Source organism: Equus quagga, chromosome 1, assembly GCF_021613505.1.
Source record: "Equus quagga isolate Etosha38 chromosome 1, UCLA_HA_Equagga_1.0, whole genome shotgun sequence".
Taxonomy (NCBI): domain Eukaryota; kingdom Metazoa; phylum Chordata; class Mammalia; order Perissodactyla; family Equidae; genus Equus; species Equus quagga.
In genome coordinates, this window is record NC_060267.1 from 29,932,897 (window position 1) to 29,947,812 (window position 14,916).

Here is a 14,916-nt window from a genome sequence, read left to right on the forward strand (position 1 = left end):
AGGACACTGTCCAAGTAACCACAGAATTGGGCCACTCTCACTCAGTTCCAGAGTCGGTCCTATGGGAGTTGTGTCTCCTCCTTGCATTCTCCTCGTAACAAGATCCTGTACAATTTCCATTTTATTATGGAACTCTTCTGAGTGTTGCCTTTGCCATTAGAGTGTTTTCCCAACATCACAGGTATTTCAGGTTTCAAGACATTTATGTCTTTCAGTCCTAGGGGCAGTTTAGATGGATGTCCAGTAGTAAGCTAGGAATTGCCTCTCAAATGAGAATTCTCTAGTCCAATATCCCAATAGTTGTCACTAGGAGGCATTCACAGGCTTTTGCCATAATCCCTAGTCTGTGCTCCACAAGGGCTGTTGTGTAGAGCTGGTCCCTACCTGCACTCCAGCTTGTTTACTACACTGTAGGCTCTGGCAGTCTTATTCCCATTTAGCATGACCACTTAAATAAATTAAATAAAGCCTCTTTAAACATTCCAATTTTAACCCACTCTTTCACCCTAATCCTATTGACCTTAACATTTTTATGTTCTATTGTTACCACACAAAACTGGGGTTCTCTTGCCTGATACATAAAGAAAAAAAACAATTATTACAGAATCAACGTTTGGGAAAAGAAATCAGCTTTATTCTGTGAGACCAAACTGTAGGGAGACAGGGGATGTGTGCCCTCAGATCTGTCTCCCCAGGTGAGGATTTGGGGTGAACTTTAAGAGGTTAGGGAGAACGGGCTGGCTTGCAGAAACACTGGGACAACAGGTTTTGATTGGTGGGCTCCCAGCATTTATGATAAGGTGCTCAACATTGATGGCAAGGTGAGAAAGGAATTTTAAGACCAGATCTTCCTGAATGACGGACCCCTCACTTCTGATAAGAGTCTGACTTTTAAGATCCAGTCACGTCCCGGTCCTTTGGTTCTGTGTGGAGGAGATTTCCACGGTCATTTCAGGTCACAATTTCTTCCTCTGTGCATGCTCTGGCTACATGACTTTGCAAATTTTCCAAAAGATAATTCTTAATCACTCTGTTGACAAGAGATGGCATCTGTGGAACTGGCTCTAAATGGGCCCGCAGTTACACTATCAGTCTAATTGTAGGTTGGATTCAGACTTCACCAGAGGGTTTGAAAGTACCACAGTGCAGGAGGCTCCCATCTAAAGGAGCCCCGGAAACTCCTCTTCTCCACCCCCTGACCATTTTACCCACTCTGCCCGTTAGGCTTTGAGTCCCCAGCAGGAAGTCAAGCCAGGAGACCTGGCCCTTTTGTCAATCTTTGTCTTGATTAATCTGCCTGACTCTTGCCCCAGGCGACTCCAGATCCAGCTTCTCATTATAATCTTTGCCTTCCCTCTGTTTTCAGTTTCTTCAAACTGGAGTAAATCGACTCAACTAGTTTGGGGCCCTTTGATGGAGGGGGACCAGTAGGGATCCCTTTGGTCTAGGATCTCCCAACCCTAGATAGTGCTGTATTAAGACCTCTGTTTCAGCCCCACCGCTGTCTGTCTCATTCCTCCCACTTCTTAATAACCGTCTAAAGATTTCTTCCCTGCTGGCATGAGTCCCTTGACATGTCCCTTCTTTTTCCTCTTTATTGGCTCCTATCAATATTAGCTTTATTCTCCCCATTTCTTAATAACTGTTTAAAAATTTCCTCCCTGCTGCGATGGGTCCCTTGACTCTCCCCTCTGCCTCTCTGCATTTTCTTGTTAATTAACCTAATGTTTTTATTAGCATCTGTAGGATTCATGAGGGGAAGCTGAGATAGCAGATTTGCTAAGGCTTCTCTGACTGTTGGATTTTGCAGCAGTAAGGTTATATCGGGTGCCAATGCAAAGGGAGCCCTCGGTATTGACTGTGACCTGGGTAACAGGCATCTTCAGTGGATGAATATCCCGATTATTGTAAAGCCAGTTCCACACGGCTTGCATATGAATCATGTCAACTGCTTCATCCGGGGTATTCCAGGTGGCATTTATAGGGGGAGTGGGGCAGTCCCCCTTCTCAGAGTAAACAGGCTTTACAATAGCTTCTATCCAGTCCACCAGGCTGGCTCTTCCCTTGGGAACAACCTGCTGTGTGTCTGGATCATGGGTCGCCATCTGTGACTGTCCCGTAGTTAACTGTGGGTCCTGCATCAACCCAAACATGTTCTTGCACTCCGCAGCATTTAAAAACAAAGATAGAGCTCCTAAATTACTCTCTCCGTGTTGGCAATCTTCCTCAACATCTGTTGCCAATCTTCCTCTTTTTGCTTGAGGAAGATTGTCACTGAGCTAACATCTATGCCTGTCTTTCTCTATTTTGTATGTAGGATGCAGCCTCAGCATGGCCTGATGAGTGGTGCATAGGTCCTTGCCCAGGATCTGAACCTGTAAACCCTGGGCTGCCAAAGCAAAGCACGTGAACTTAACCACTATGCCACCCTGCCAGCCCCAGCGTAAACTCTGAATAATATTTCCTTATCTTCTTAATCTCTGCTATATCTGTAGTTTTGTCCCCCTTTTCATTCCTAGTACTACTTATTTGTGCCTTCTCTCTTTTTCCCTTGATTATTTCTACCTAAAGTGGGTCAATTACATTACTCTTTTTAAAGAACTAACTATTACCTTTGTTTGTACTCTCTATTATATCTTTGCTTTCTGTTTTATTAATTTCTGGTTTTGTTTTTTACTTCCTTTGGGCTCATTATTTTATACACATCCCACCCCCACCAAATATTAGCATCTAAGGCATTTGAGTCTTGTGTTAGCTGCATCCCACAGGTCTTAGTATCTGGTATTTTCATTATTCAACTCTTGAGAATTTTTAAATTTTAGGGGGCTGGCCCAGTGGTATAGTGGTTAGGTTCACCAACTCCACTTTGGTGGCCCAGGGTTCAGATCCTGGGCACAGACCTACACACCGCTCATCAAGCCATGCTGTGGTGGCATCCCACATATAAAATAGAGGCAGATTGGCACAGATGTTAGCTCAGGGCCAATCTTCCTCACCAAAACAAACAAACAAAAAGGAAAAATAAAAGAATTTTCAAATTTCATTTATTTTGACAATTTGTCTTGCTTTTCTCCGTCTTTTTTTTTCTTTTCTACCTTCTTTAGAAATAATTGAAATGTTTTTTTCTCATTGCAGTTTTTTTCCATTTAATTAGTGTAGGTGCTATATGCTGTTTCTCTTTCTTATTGGTAAACTTTGAGATTTTTAACGTGAACGCTTAGTTTTGTTAATCATACACTTTAAAATACAGATACTATGAGCCGGCCCCATGGCCTAGTGGTTAAGTTTGTATGCTCCACTTCAGCAGCCCGGGGTTTCGCTGGTTCAGATCCCGGGCGTGGACATGGCACCACTTGTTAGGCCATGTTACGGCAGCGTCCCACATGCCACAACTAGAAGAACCCACAGCTAAAATATGCAGCTACATGCTGGGGAGATTTGGGGAGGAAAAGACAAAAGCAGAAGGAAAAAAAAAAGGTTAGCAACAGTTGTTAGGTCAGGTGCCAATCTTTAAATAAATTAATTAATTAAATAAAATAAAATACAGATACTGTAAAATGCTTTGACTCCAGTCCCCCCCGTCATGGCTTACTTGGTATAGTTGTTCAGAATTTTGATGATCCTTCAAATTAAGAATTTTACACACTTTGTTTAAAATTACCCATCATTGCCATTTTTTTTTTTGAAAATTCACATTCCATTTTGTATCTTAGATATTTCTTCTGGGATCAGTCTTCTTCTTCCTGAAGTGTATCCTTAGAAGTTCCTTAAGTGAGGTGGCATTCTCTATTAGATTTTGTTCACCTGAAAATGTTTTTGTCCTGTCCTTGTTTTCGAAAGATGGTTTTGTTGGATATTTGATTCTAGCTTAAAAATTCTTTTTCCTCTCTTAGCGCTTTGAGAATAACATTCAACTGGCTTCTGGTTTCCAATGTATTATTGAGACGTCATCTGTCACAGTCACTCTGATTGCCATTCCTTGGTCAGAAATCAACTCTGGCTATATATAAGATTTTCTGTTTGTCTTTGGTGTCCTGTATTTTGACTGTGATTTATCTGGATGAGGGTTTCTTTCTTTGTGCTGCTTGAGATTCACTGTGTTTCCTGAAATCTAGGGTTTAATGTCTTTCACCAGTTTGGGAAAATTTTCAACCATCTTTCTAAATATTACTTCCATCCATCTTTTTTCTTTTTTATCCTCCTGAAATTCTAATTAAACATGTTAATCTGTCTCACTCAGTCTTCCATATCTCTCAACCTCTTTCTCTGTCTTTTTGTCTCTGTGCTACATTCCAGGTGATTTTTCCACATCTGTCTCCCAGCTTATTAATTCTCTTTTTACCTGTGTCTAATCCGTAGTTGACCCTTCCTTTGACTTTAATTTCAATGGCCCTATAAACATTCTTACTCCTTAATTTTTCCTTTAGTTTCCTTAAACATATTAAATGTACATATTTTATGTTCTTTCTCAGATAAATTCAGTATGTGATGGGTTGAGGATTGAGAGTTTATTCCCCAGGAAGGGTTTGTATTTTCTTTCACCAGGCATCTGAGTTCACTGGCAGCATAGGTTTACTTTAATTTAAAATTCTCACCTTCGTCTTTCTTTGGACCTTACAGATAGCTTGAGTTTGGGCCACAAACATACCTGACAGCTGACCAGGACAAAGGAATTCTCAGGGAGACCTTTCCCCTTCCTCCCAGAGCTGTTGCCAGGACTGACGTCTTTCCTTGACAATACCGGTTTTTTTTTGTTGTATTGTTTTCCTTTTGTTTTTTCTTTCTTGATCTCCTTTCCCTGAGGTGTTCACCCTTTTTGGGTCCCAGCTTTATGCAAGAGGATCTACTGTCTGAATCCCAGCCCTTCTTGTACTTTGTCCCCCAACATGCACAGAAGTATAACGGAAGCTCTAGGCCACCTTGAATTAAAAAAAAAACCCAAAGTCAGCCGACTCCTCAGCTTTACCACGCTGGGCTCTTGCTGCCACCTTGTTTCTGGCCTCCAATGACTTCCCTTATTTTCTAAGAATCTATATATTCATTTATTGGGGTGTTTTAAAATTGTTTTATTTAGCATTTTTAGTTTAGGAGCTCTAGTCCACCACACCATCATAAATAGAAGTGTTTAAAAAAGACCACTGAACTAAAATTAAAGTAGAACAGATTGACTGTGGCAGTTACTACAGAGTATGACAACTGCTAAGCCTAATAATTTAACTATTAATCATATAAAATAGGAAAATAATCCAGATCTGTTTTCTCTTGTAAAAGGGAATTGTTGGTAACAACAATTACCAATTATATTTAACCTACATTAAATAATTTAAGTACATAGTATGCACATAGATATTAATTTTTTCATTTTAATCTCTGGTGAAGCACAGAGACACTTTTCACAGGTCCTCATGAGTGCTAGAAAATTATATTTTTATGAATTTGTAGGTATGCTTATATTTATTGGGAGCTGTATTTTTATTTTAAACAATTTGCTTTAAAAGTGCCTCATGTTAACCCATTGCTGATGATTTTTTGAAGGCTCTGCAAACCGTCATAGCTAAGTGTTGTAATTAATGTCCTTTTTACACTTAAAATTTTGAATTAAACAAGAACTTTTAATCTAGAAAACAATTCTCAGTGAATACTTACCTATTTTGCAAGCCCAGTTTGACTTTGAAACACATGTATACTTTTTTGAAAAGTCATCTCAGGTCAAATAAAAAATATTTTTCAAATCAAATTCAAATTATTTATTCTCATGGATTATCCATTTTTAGTGGATTCCATTGCCCATGGATCATCTCCATATAGATTAGGTTCAGCAAGTTTTTTAAATTGTGGTAAAAAATACATATATGTAAAATTTACTGTCTTAACTATTTCTTAGTGAAGATTTAGTAGCTTTACGTGTATTCACATTGTTTTGCAACCGGTCTCCAGAACTTTCTCATCTTGCAAAACTGGCGCTCTATACCCATTAACCAATATCTCCGCATTGCCCCTCTCTCCAGACTCTGACAACCACCATTCTACTTCTGTTCTATGGCTTAACTACTTTAGAGACCTCATATAAGTGGATTCATAGAGTATTTGTCTTTTTGTGACTGGTTTATTTCACTTAGCATAACGCCCTCAAGGTTCATCCATGTTGTAGGCTGTGTCAGAATTTCCTTCCTTTTTAAGGCTTAATAATATCCTGTTGTATGTGTGTATCACATTTTGTTTATCCATTCATCCATCGATGGACACTTGGGTTGCTTCCACCTTTTGGCTATTGTGAATAATGCTGCTGTAAACATAGGTGTGCAAATATCTCTTCAAGATTGCTTTCACTTCTTTTGGACATATACCCAGAAGTGGAATTTCCTCAAGTTTTTAGTGCTTCACTACTTCCTGCCGCTGCCAAACACACTTTGGTTTTCCATGTTGCTAATATAAATATGCTTGTAAAGCACCAGTACATGCCGTTATGTAACTGGCCATAATTCTTTCAACCAGATTTCTTTTGTTAGATATTTAGGGTATTACAAATAGTTTACTGTTATAAATGACACTTTATACGTAAGCATCCACGTAGATATGTTTTTATATATTTACATGCTAAATTCCTAGAATTGGAAATGCTGGGTCAAATGATCTGTATATTTTTAAGCTTTTGATAAATAATGCCAAATAGAAATCGGGAGCAATTTATGCTGCCATAAAGTAATGTATAAGGATACCCTTTCCTCCACACCTTCGCTGTGATTTTTTAAATCTTTGTCTATCAGATAAGCAAAAGGCAGCTCACTTTTCACCCATGGAGGGTGAATTTTTTTTATGTTCATTTGCATTTGTACTCTGCCTTTTGTGATGTTTTCATGATTTAGGCAATTTGGGGGGCAGGTCAGAATAGACTTTATTATGAAAGCAGGTGGGTGTGCGGAGATGGGGGCACACAAGTACCTTCAGGTTGGGTAGGTCCGGTGAGTTAGTGCAGCTCCTTCCCACTGATGACATACTCACTGAGGGCAGGGGTCAAGTTCACTATCGCTAGGGTACTTGTGGACCTCTCCGCCCTTCAGGAGCTGCCAGAGGCTCATTTTGCAGTACTTCTAAGGCACTGTCGGCAATATCTGAGATGAATTTCCAGAGCTCAGGAGATGAGCCGAATTATGCATGGGCGCAAGGTCTCCAAGCCAGCGTGGTTCAGGTAGTAACCAGTCACTGCCCCTGGGATTGTAGGTGTATAATCTTCCAGCTGCATCAGGATGTCCTCCAGAGGTGTGCTGCACACTACCAGCCTCACACCTTTATTGGCAGCGCTTTGCAATATGTAAACCTGATTAGATATGGCCTTTTTCTGGGGCACTGTGCCACCAGCTAACCAGTGTTCTGGCGCAGTCCTGTGACCCCAACCTCAGCTCCAGCCCCGGGTCCCTCAGCTGTCCCTGTGGGGCTGACCTTGTTCTCCACAATGATGCTGGTGGACAGGGGCCAAACCCAGGGTATGAGATGGCAGAGGCCAGAAACATCTCAGGATCTGTGCCTAAGCCACTTCTAGGCAAATTTTTGACAGTATGTTTTATTGTGAAACATGGTCAAGCATAATTTTTTTGTTGAATAGTTTTGTTTTATTTCACATGCCTTAGGTAGTAACATATTAATTTTTCAATACACACTTATTGACCACTCACTATGTAGTATATCCTGTACCAAATGCTAGAAATTCTGAGATTAAAAATAGTCATTGCTCTCCAGCAGATAATGGTGTAGTAGGGAAGAGAGACATATAAATGGATAATTATAATAGAATTTTAATAGTTTTCATGAGATAAATCACTGCTGTGGTGAATAAAGATTGGGTACTATGGAAGCATGGGAAAGTGGCTTTAGTGATGATAAGAAGTGTTGAGGGATGGCTTTCCAAGGGAAACATTACCTAAGGACAGAATACAACTTAGCCAGGCAGTGCAAGGGAAAGGGATGTTCTAGGCAGAGGAAAAGGGTATAGGGTCACAGGGTCCTGTGAAAACATGTCACATGCAGTAAATGAATTGCAAGCAGATGACTCGACTGAGGCAGGAAAGGGCAAAATCATGAAGAGCCTCATATGTCATGCTGAGGCATGTCTTAAATATGAAAATAAAATTGTTTTACACATTCATCACTTGAAGTATCCAAGAAATAGTTTTCCTAAAATATTTTTTTAAAACATGCTTAAAGAAGAAAACTGTACTTTTTCTTGATTCACTTAAAAACAGTTGTCTTGCTTCTACTGAGTAATTGTATTATTTAAAAAGTATGTGTTGTTTCAACTAGTCTTGAGGAGAATGAACACAGAACTGTAAAGAATAATAGACAGAACACCTACAAGTGGGTGGAATTGTGGCGAAGGAAAAATAAGCCATGTCACTCAGTCTTTCAGTGTCCAGTAGAAGAGGAGAAAATGGATAATTTATTTTTACTTCCCATACGAAGGTTTCCATAATCAAAGCAAGAACATAGCCCAAGATGCTAGTTGCTGTCACTTAAAGAATTTGCATTTTCTATGAAGTTGGACATTTTTCCCATCAACAGTAAATAAAGTAACCAAGCTGCCAGGGGTTTGGTTTGACTGCTTAAAACCCGCTGCCTTTCAGCATAGGTCCAATCAGGAGACAGGTTTAATGTAATATGAAGAATTATTAAGCTGTAATAGGAAAGTAACCATAAAGACGTGGAGAAAACTCTAAAGGGTCCCCTAGGAAGGACAGACTTGAAAGGGGAGCCCACTTCCCAAGGCCGAGGTTCATACCTCATTGAAGAAAGTGTGGCTGCAGCTCACTGGATGGTGGAGAAGGTCGGTGGGTTGCCTGGGCTGGGCGGATCCTTGGTCACCCCACAAGCAGAAGACAAACCTCCCAGGCACAAGTGAGCTGTGGCTGGTGAGCGGGCACACAGCAGTTGTCGGGGCACCACTGTGGGTGTGAGATCTGAGTGTGCAGTCCCCGTGTCAGGAGGGCTATGGGAAGTTGACCAGTGGCCCAGTTGCTGAGACAGCTCACCCTGGGCCTGTCCCTGGAAGTGTACCACCAGATGTCCTCGTATATCCACACCATTGATGGACCATGCAACAGGAGCAAGAACAAACGAAACACTGCACATTTGCACACGGAACTGAAAGACAAGCCCCTTCTCCCTGCAGTGTCTCTCTAGTGCCCTCTACTGGCAAAGTTTGACACTGTGCTCACTGTAAAAGAGAAACTGCTTCCAGTTCAGTCCATTATCATAGACCATGTACTGAGTGAATTTGGAGCTGAGAGGCGGTAGATAGATAGCTGGCACAGGATCTGACTGCTTAAAACCCTGGGCCTTTCACCTGTGGCTGGTTTATGATGGATAAAGAGATAAAAAAGCAGCCCCCAGCATCCAGGAACTGCTCTAGCTCTCACAGCGGGGCCTCACTGTTACTGCAGACTGATCTGGTGCTCACGACTAAGCCATGTTGTTCTGCTGTAGAACATCAACAGTCTCCCAAGAGCATCCACTTCAAGCAGGGTCACTGTGCATCCCACAGAATACCAAACCTCCTCCTCTCTCACTAAATTAGGAACTGCTACTGTTTCCAACCAAGGGGGGGGGGTCGTCTGCCCACCGCAAGACATGCCAGTCGTGAAGAGGCAAGGAGGTAGGAGAGAAAGAGTTTTTTATTACAGCTTGCTAGCAAGGGGGAAGATGGCTGACTAACTTCCAAAAGAAACATCTCACAGAACAAAGACTACAGACCAGTTATATAGGGGCTGGTCCCCCGTGGGGCCTCCATCTAATGGGGACTGGCGGGGTGGGGAGACACACGACACAGACATCTGATCTTAGTTCCTGGTAGTCTTTTGATCAGAGACCGGAGCAGCGCCCTATCCCCTGACCTTTCAGTTGTCCTTGATGATGGCTATCAGCATAGACTCTGCCTGGGGGTCATCACATTCCTAAGGAACTCAAAAGAACAAAGTTATCGACTTTATCGCAGCTGGGAGGGGCCATAAAATCTACAGAGCATGTCTGGGTTAGTTAATCCGAGGTCAAAGTTGCAATGCGGTTTATTTTCTACAATATGGCTTCCCTTATTTTTTTTTTTTTAAGATTGGCACCTGAACTAACATCTGTTGCCAGTCGTTTTTTTTTTTTCTTCTTCTTCTTCTCCCCAAAGCCCCCCAGTACATAGTTGTATGTTCTAGCCGTGGGTCCTTCTAGTGCTGCTATGTGGGATGCCACCTCACCGTGACTTGATAAGTGGTGCTAGATCTGCACCCAGGATCTGAACCGGCGAAACCGTGGGCTGCTGAAGCGGAGTGCGTGAACTTAGCCACTCAGCCACAGGGCCGGCCCCAGCATGAACCTTTGTTGAGCCAGTATCACTTCTTCACTTGCTTACCCGTTACAACTTTATCTCCACTTTCGTCTGCCCTCCCTGCAGATGAGGTTGATTGAGATGCCCAGGATAGAAACGCCCTGGTTTCTGACAGCACCCAATCCAGAGCAAGTCTCCACTTCCTTAGACCCTCCCCCACATTATCCCGACACAGCCCCAATCCTACTGTAGGGTCTCTCTAAACCCTCTCACCAGGACACCCCGCAGTTCCCCCCACGTGTGTTCTTCCTCTCCACAGTGGGTCATAAACCCACTTGTTCACATACACATCTGTTCCTGGGGGTCCTGACTGGAGAGCATTGACAGAATAAATGATTACTAAGTATTTCTTAACCAAGTGAATCTTCTCACTCCTCCTTTTCCTTAAAAAAACTTATTCTTAAGTAAGATATTTAGAAGTTGGAGGTGGGTAAGGGATTGGAGGAAGAATATTCCCCTATTTTAAGTTATTTCAGGACTATTAAGTAGTTTTTTCCTCCTATTTAGTGTTATAAGAAATGTAATTCTTTTTTTAAACCCAGATCATAGCTTTTTAAAGAAGCTAGCTAAGTCAGAAACACTGACCTTTTATTAAGGAAGTGATTGTCTTAGAAAATGAACCTTTAATTAACTACCCACCCCCCAAAAAAACCCTGATAATATTTTTTCTGTAACTATTTTTATGACAATAAAACTCCATAGAAACCAGCGATAAAACTAATAGCAATTTTATTTTTTTTTTGAGGAAGATTAGCCCTGAGCCAACATCTGCCGCCAATTCTCCTCTTTTTGCTGAGGAAGACTGGCCCTGAGCTAACATCCATGCCCATCTTCCTCTACTTCACGTGTGGAACACCTACCACAGCATGGCTTGACAGGCAGTGCCATGTCCGCACCCGGGATCCAACTGGCGAACCCCCGGCCACCGAAGCAGAATGTGTGAACTTAACTGCTGTGCCACCAGGCCAACCCTAATAGCAATTTTTAAAAGTTAGCCGAATAGACAAGAACAGTCAAGTTATTTTTCTAATAGTCCATCTACATAGGACATACTGTACATTTTGAATCAGTCAAATTATGATTTAAATGAATTTATTTAAATGAAGTGATAAGAAGTTATGTTTTTCCTTCTCAATTTTCAGTGAGCTCTCTTCCCCTCAAACTTGAGGAGTGACTCGTGGAATACGTCCTCCTGGTGGGGCAACGTTGCACTTTCCATTCTCTAGTCACTTCCAAAAAGCTATGGAAGCTTCCCGAGAGTCCTTTCCCACTCTGAAGGGCCTCGGGAAACCTGCGTTATGTTTCACCATTAAAATCTCTGCACTGTTAACGTAGAAGACGAAATGTGCTATTTGTTTCTAAGCAGTAGTTCTGATCCCTTTAAGGTCTCCTTCCGCGTAGTTAGAATGAATCACTTGGTAGCAAGTCTCTGTGTAAAAACACCATCCATGGCATAAGTGGATATTTGAATTTTCTTTAGAAAGTGCCTGGGAATGCACATAATTAGGAAATGTGATTTTTTTTTTTTTGAGGAAGATTAGCCCTGAGCTAACTACTGCCAGTCCTCCTCTTTTTGCTGAGGAAGCCTGGCCCTGAGCTAACATCCGTGCCCATCTTCCTCTACTTTATATGTGGGACGCCTACCACAGCATGGCGTGCGAAGTGTTGCCATGTCCACACCTAGGATCTGAACCGGCGAACCCCAGGCCGCTGAGATGTGGAACGTGCGAACTTAACCGCTGCGCCACCGGGCCAGCCCCATGATTCTTAAGTGAAAAGTTTCTTGTCTGAGTAGTTAACATTTTCTCTTATTGAAAAATCAGAGGTTCTTTAATCTCATGTGGACAAAATCTAATCAAGTCTATTTAAATTGTGGATATCCAGCAAAATTGTATGGTTTTATCCCACTAATTCATTTATTTATTGGAAAATATTTTGAGGGGCCAGCCCGGTGGCATAGTGGTTAAGTTTGCACCATGTCTTGGGGTTTGCAGATTCCATCTGGGGCACAGACCTGCGCACCACTCATGAAACCATGCTCTGGCGGCATCCCATATACAAAATAGAGGAAGATGGGCACTGATGTTAGCTCAGGGCTAATCTCCCTCAGCAAAAGAGGAAGATTGGCAACGGATGTGAGCTCAGGACCCATCTTCCTCACCAAAAACAAAGCAAAAGAAAAAGAAAAAAAATTTTTTTCAGCATCTGTTATATGCCAGATACTGTGCTAAGTGCTAAGGTTATAAAGATAAAAAAAGACTCCAATCCTTGATTTAAATAGGTGGCCACAGAAGAGAATCTTGAGGACATTTCCCTAGATTTGGTCTTTTTATAATTACTTATCTGCCTGCCTTCCTACTCCTTTTTGTGTGTGTGTTTTGCTAGGACTCTGTTGCAATAAGAGGAGAAAAGTGTAACATTCAGTAGTGTCAGTAAATTTTGGTCAGCACTGGCTGTGAACTAGGCCCTGTGCTTTGTGGACTAAAGGAGATAAGGCAGATCACACTCTGCCCTTGGGGAGCCCTCAGTGGAGGAGAAAGCCCCTGGGACCAGCGCCATAATGGAGTCTTGTTACAGTGCCGAGCTGCAGTTAGCTCTGACTACACCTGTTTTAAACCTGGGGCATTCAGCAGGTTTCAAAGGTTTCAGGTCAGCTCCCTGTCCCCACCCTACCCTCGTGATAAAACATTCCTGTCTCCTACAGCGTGAACATCTGCCTGATCGTCACTAGCAGAGTGGTAGGTAGCTAATTGTCTGATCTCCTTTGACCACACCCTTCATCCTCCAACTCCTCACCTCCCCACCTTCACAGAATACCAGCCATTTCAGCCAAGATTCTCTGGGCCTCAGCTGACCTCCTGGGTGTCTGTGTGTCTGTCCCCGTCCATCCCCATATCCCCACCTCAGGTAAACGGGTCCAAGCGGCTCTTTGAGTTCATGTCTGACCCCACCCCTCAGGCCACCTGGTATTTGTCTTTTAGAATTCCTGTAAACAGGTTTACCCCTAAAATTTAAGTTTTAGTAGTGAATCAAATAAGGAAAATTTTAAGTACACTTGGGCCATGGATAGCTGATGATTCATTACCAAAAATCTCATTGTAGACGTTTAAAGGGAGTCATTTACAAATTATAAAGCAACACAAGAAAATTTTTTAAATGGAAAACTTCCCTTTTTTGCTTGGTCAGGTTCTTTGAGTTGATGTGGCCCAAATAACATCCGATCATTTTCCTTAACCTTCTCTAAAAGACTCTTCCAGTCTTACTCCCCCAGATTTTACTATATTTGTGCATAGTGAATTCTGTAAGAGGATTATTACAATTCCACAATATCCCTTCTCTTCAATTCTCAAATCCAAAAACATTCTGAAAACCAAACCTTCTTTTTGTAACTTATTTATTGGCAAAGCCAGACCTGAACCAAAGTGACCCTATTTAAATTCTTTGGTCGCCTGCCCTACTAGGACACTCATATGGTTTGGTGCAGAAATGTTACTGTGTTTGATTACAGAGTGCCGCCCTAGATATTTCATGTCTACGGCATATGCACAATATTACCTTTCTAAATTAAAAAAAAAAAATCCATTCAGAAACAGCTCTGTCTCCAAGGATTTAAATAGGGATTTTTATGTGTCAATTATAGCTCAATAAAACTGGGGGAAAAGGGAGCACTTTAATATTGTAGACAGTTTTTAGTTTTGATAAATTAGTTCATGTAAACAAAACACAACAACAAAAAACAAGCTTTAATTTTCTGGTAACTTTCACTTTGTCCCTAGATTTGATAGTTCTCTAGTTGGGGGTTAAATTATAGGAAGTGTGACTGTGAATGCATATATCTGTTGATTTCTTACACCCATAAAATGAAGGCTAAGATAAATATAGTCAAGCTAACTATAGACTATAGCTGTGATCATATATACAAGAAAAAAAGAGCCTCTGAATTGGGGATTGTATAGATATGCATGTATACAAAAAGTGATGTTCTTGTACATTTTCAATGGGAGAAGTGCCAAGAGCAATTTTATTCTTATTTTCTCTAGATTTAAGAGAATGTAAATTCACATACCAGTGATTTCAGAAGCAACAAGTATGATGATGTTCCCCACCTACCCAGACCCCTTAAAACCATTCAAGTGAAACCGTTTAACTCTTTAATTACGGTGGGATAGAACTGACCTATTTTCTGCATGGTCATACAGAAACATTTTATTTGTTTATTAGCTTAAGAATTCTTTCTGGAAATTGGTATTTTCAAGTTTAATGCGGTGATTGTGTTTTTACTTGGAATCTTCCCCTCCATGTTTCCTTGTTCTGTGCAGATTATCAGCGCCTGATGACTGTGGCGGAAGGCATCACCACACTTTTGTTCCCATTTCAATGGCAGCATGTTTATGTGCCCATCCTCCCTGCTTCCCTGCTGCATTTTCTTGATGCTCCTGTCCCTTATCTGATGGGCCTTCAGTCAAAAGAAGGAACTGACCGTTCTAAGCTAGAACTTCCTCAAGAGGTAAAACTTATAATGAACGATGAAGCATTTGCTGTTTGTTGAT

The 14,916-nt window shown here is 41.4% G+C and overlaps 1 protein-coding gene across 7 annotated transcripts in view; it reads left to right on the forward strand.

Moving 5' to 3' along the window:
- Positions 1–14,916, forward strand: part of DENND5B (DENN domain containing 5B) — a 178,716-nt gene that overhangs the window by 97,526 nt on the left and 66,274 nt on the right. For all 7 annotated transcript variants that reach the window (XM_046685014.1, XM_046685038.1, XM_046685031.1 and 4 more), the window contains one exon: positions 14,686–14,873. In XM_046685014.1, coding sequence (XP_046540970.1) covers positions 14,686–14,873 — 188 coding nt within the window. The remainder of the gene's footprint in view (positions 1–14,685; positions 14,874–14,916) is intronic.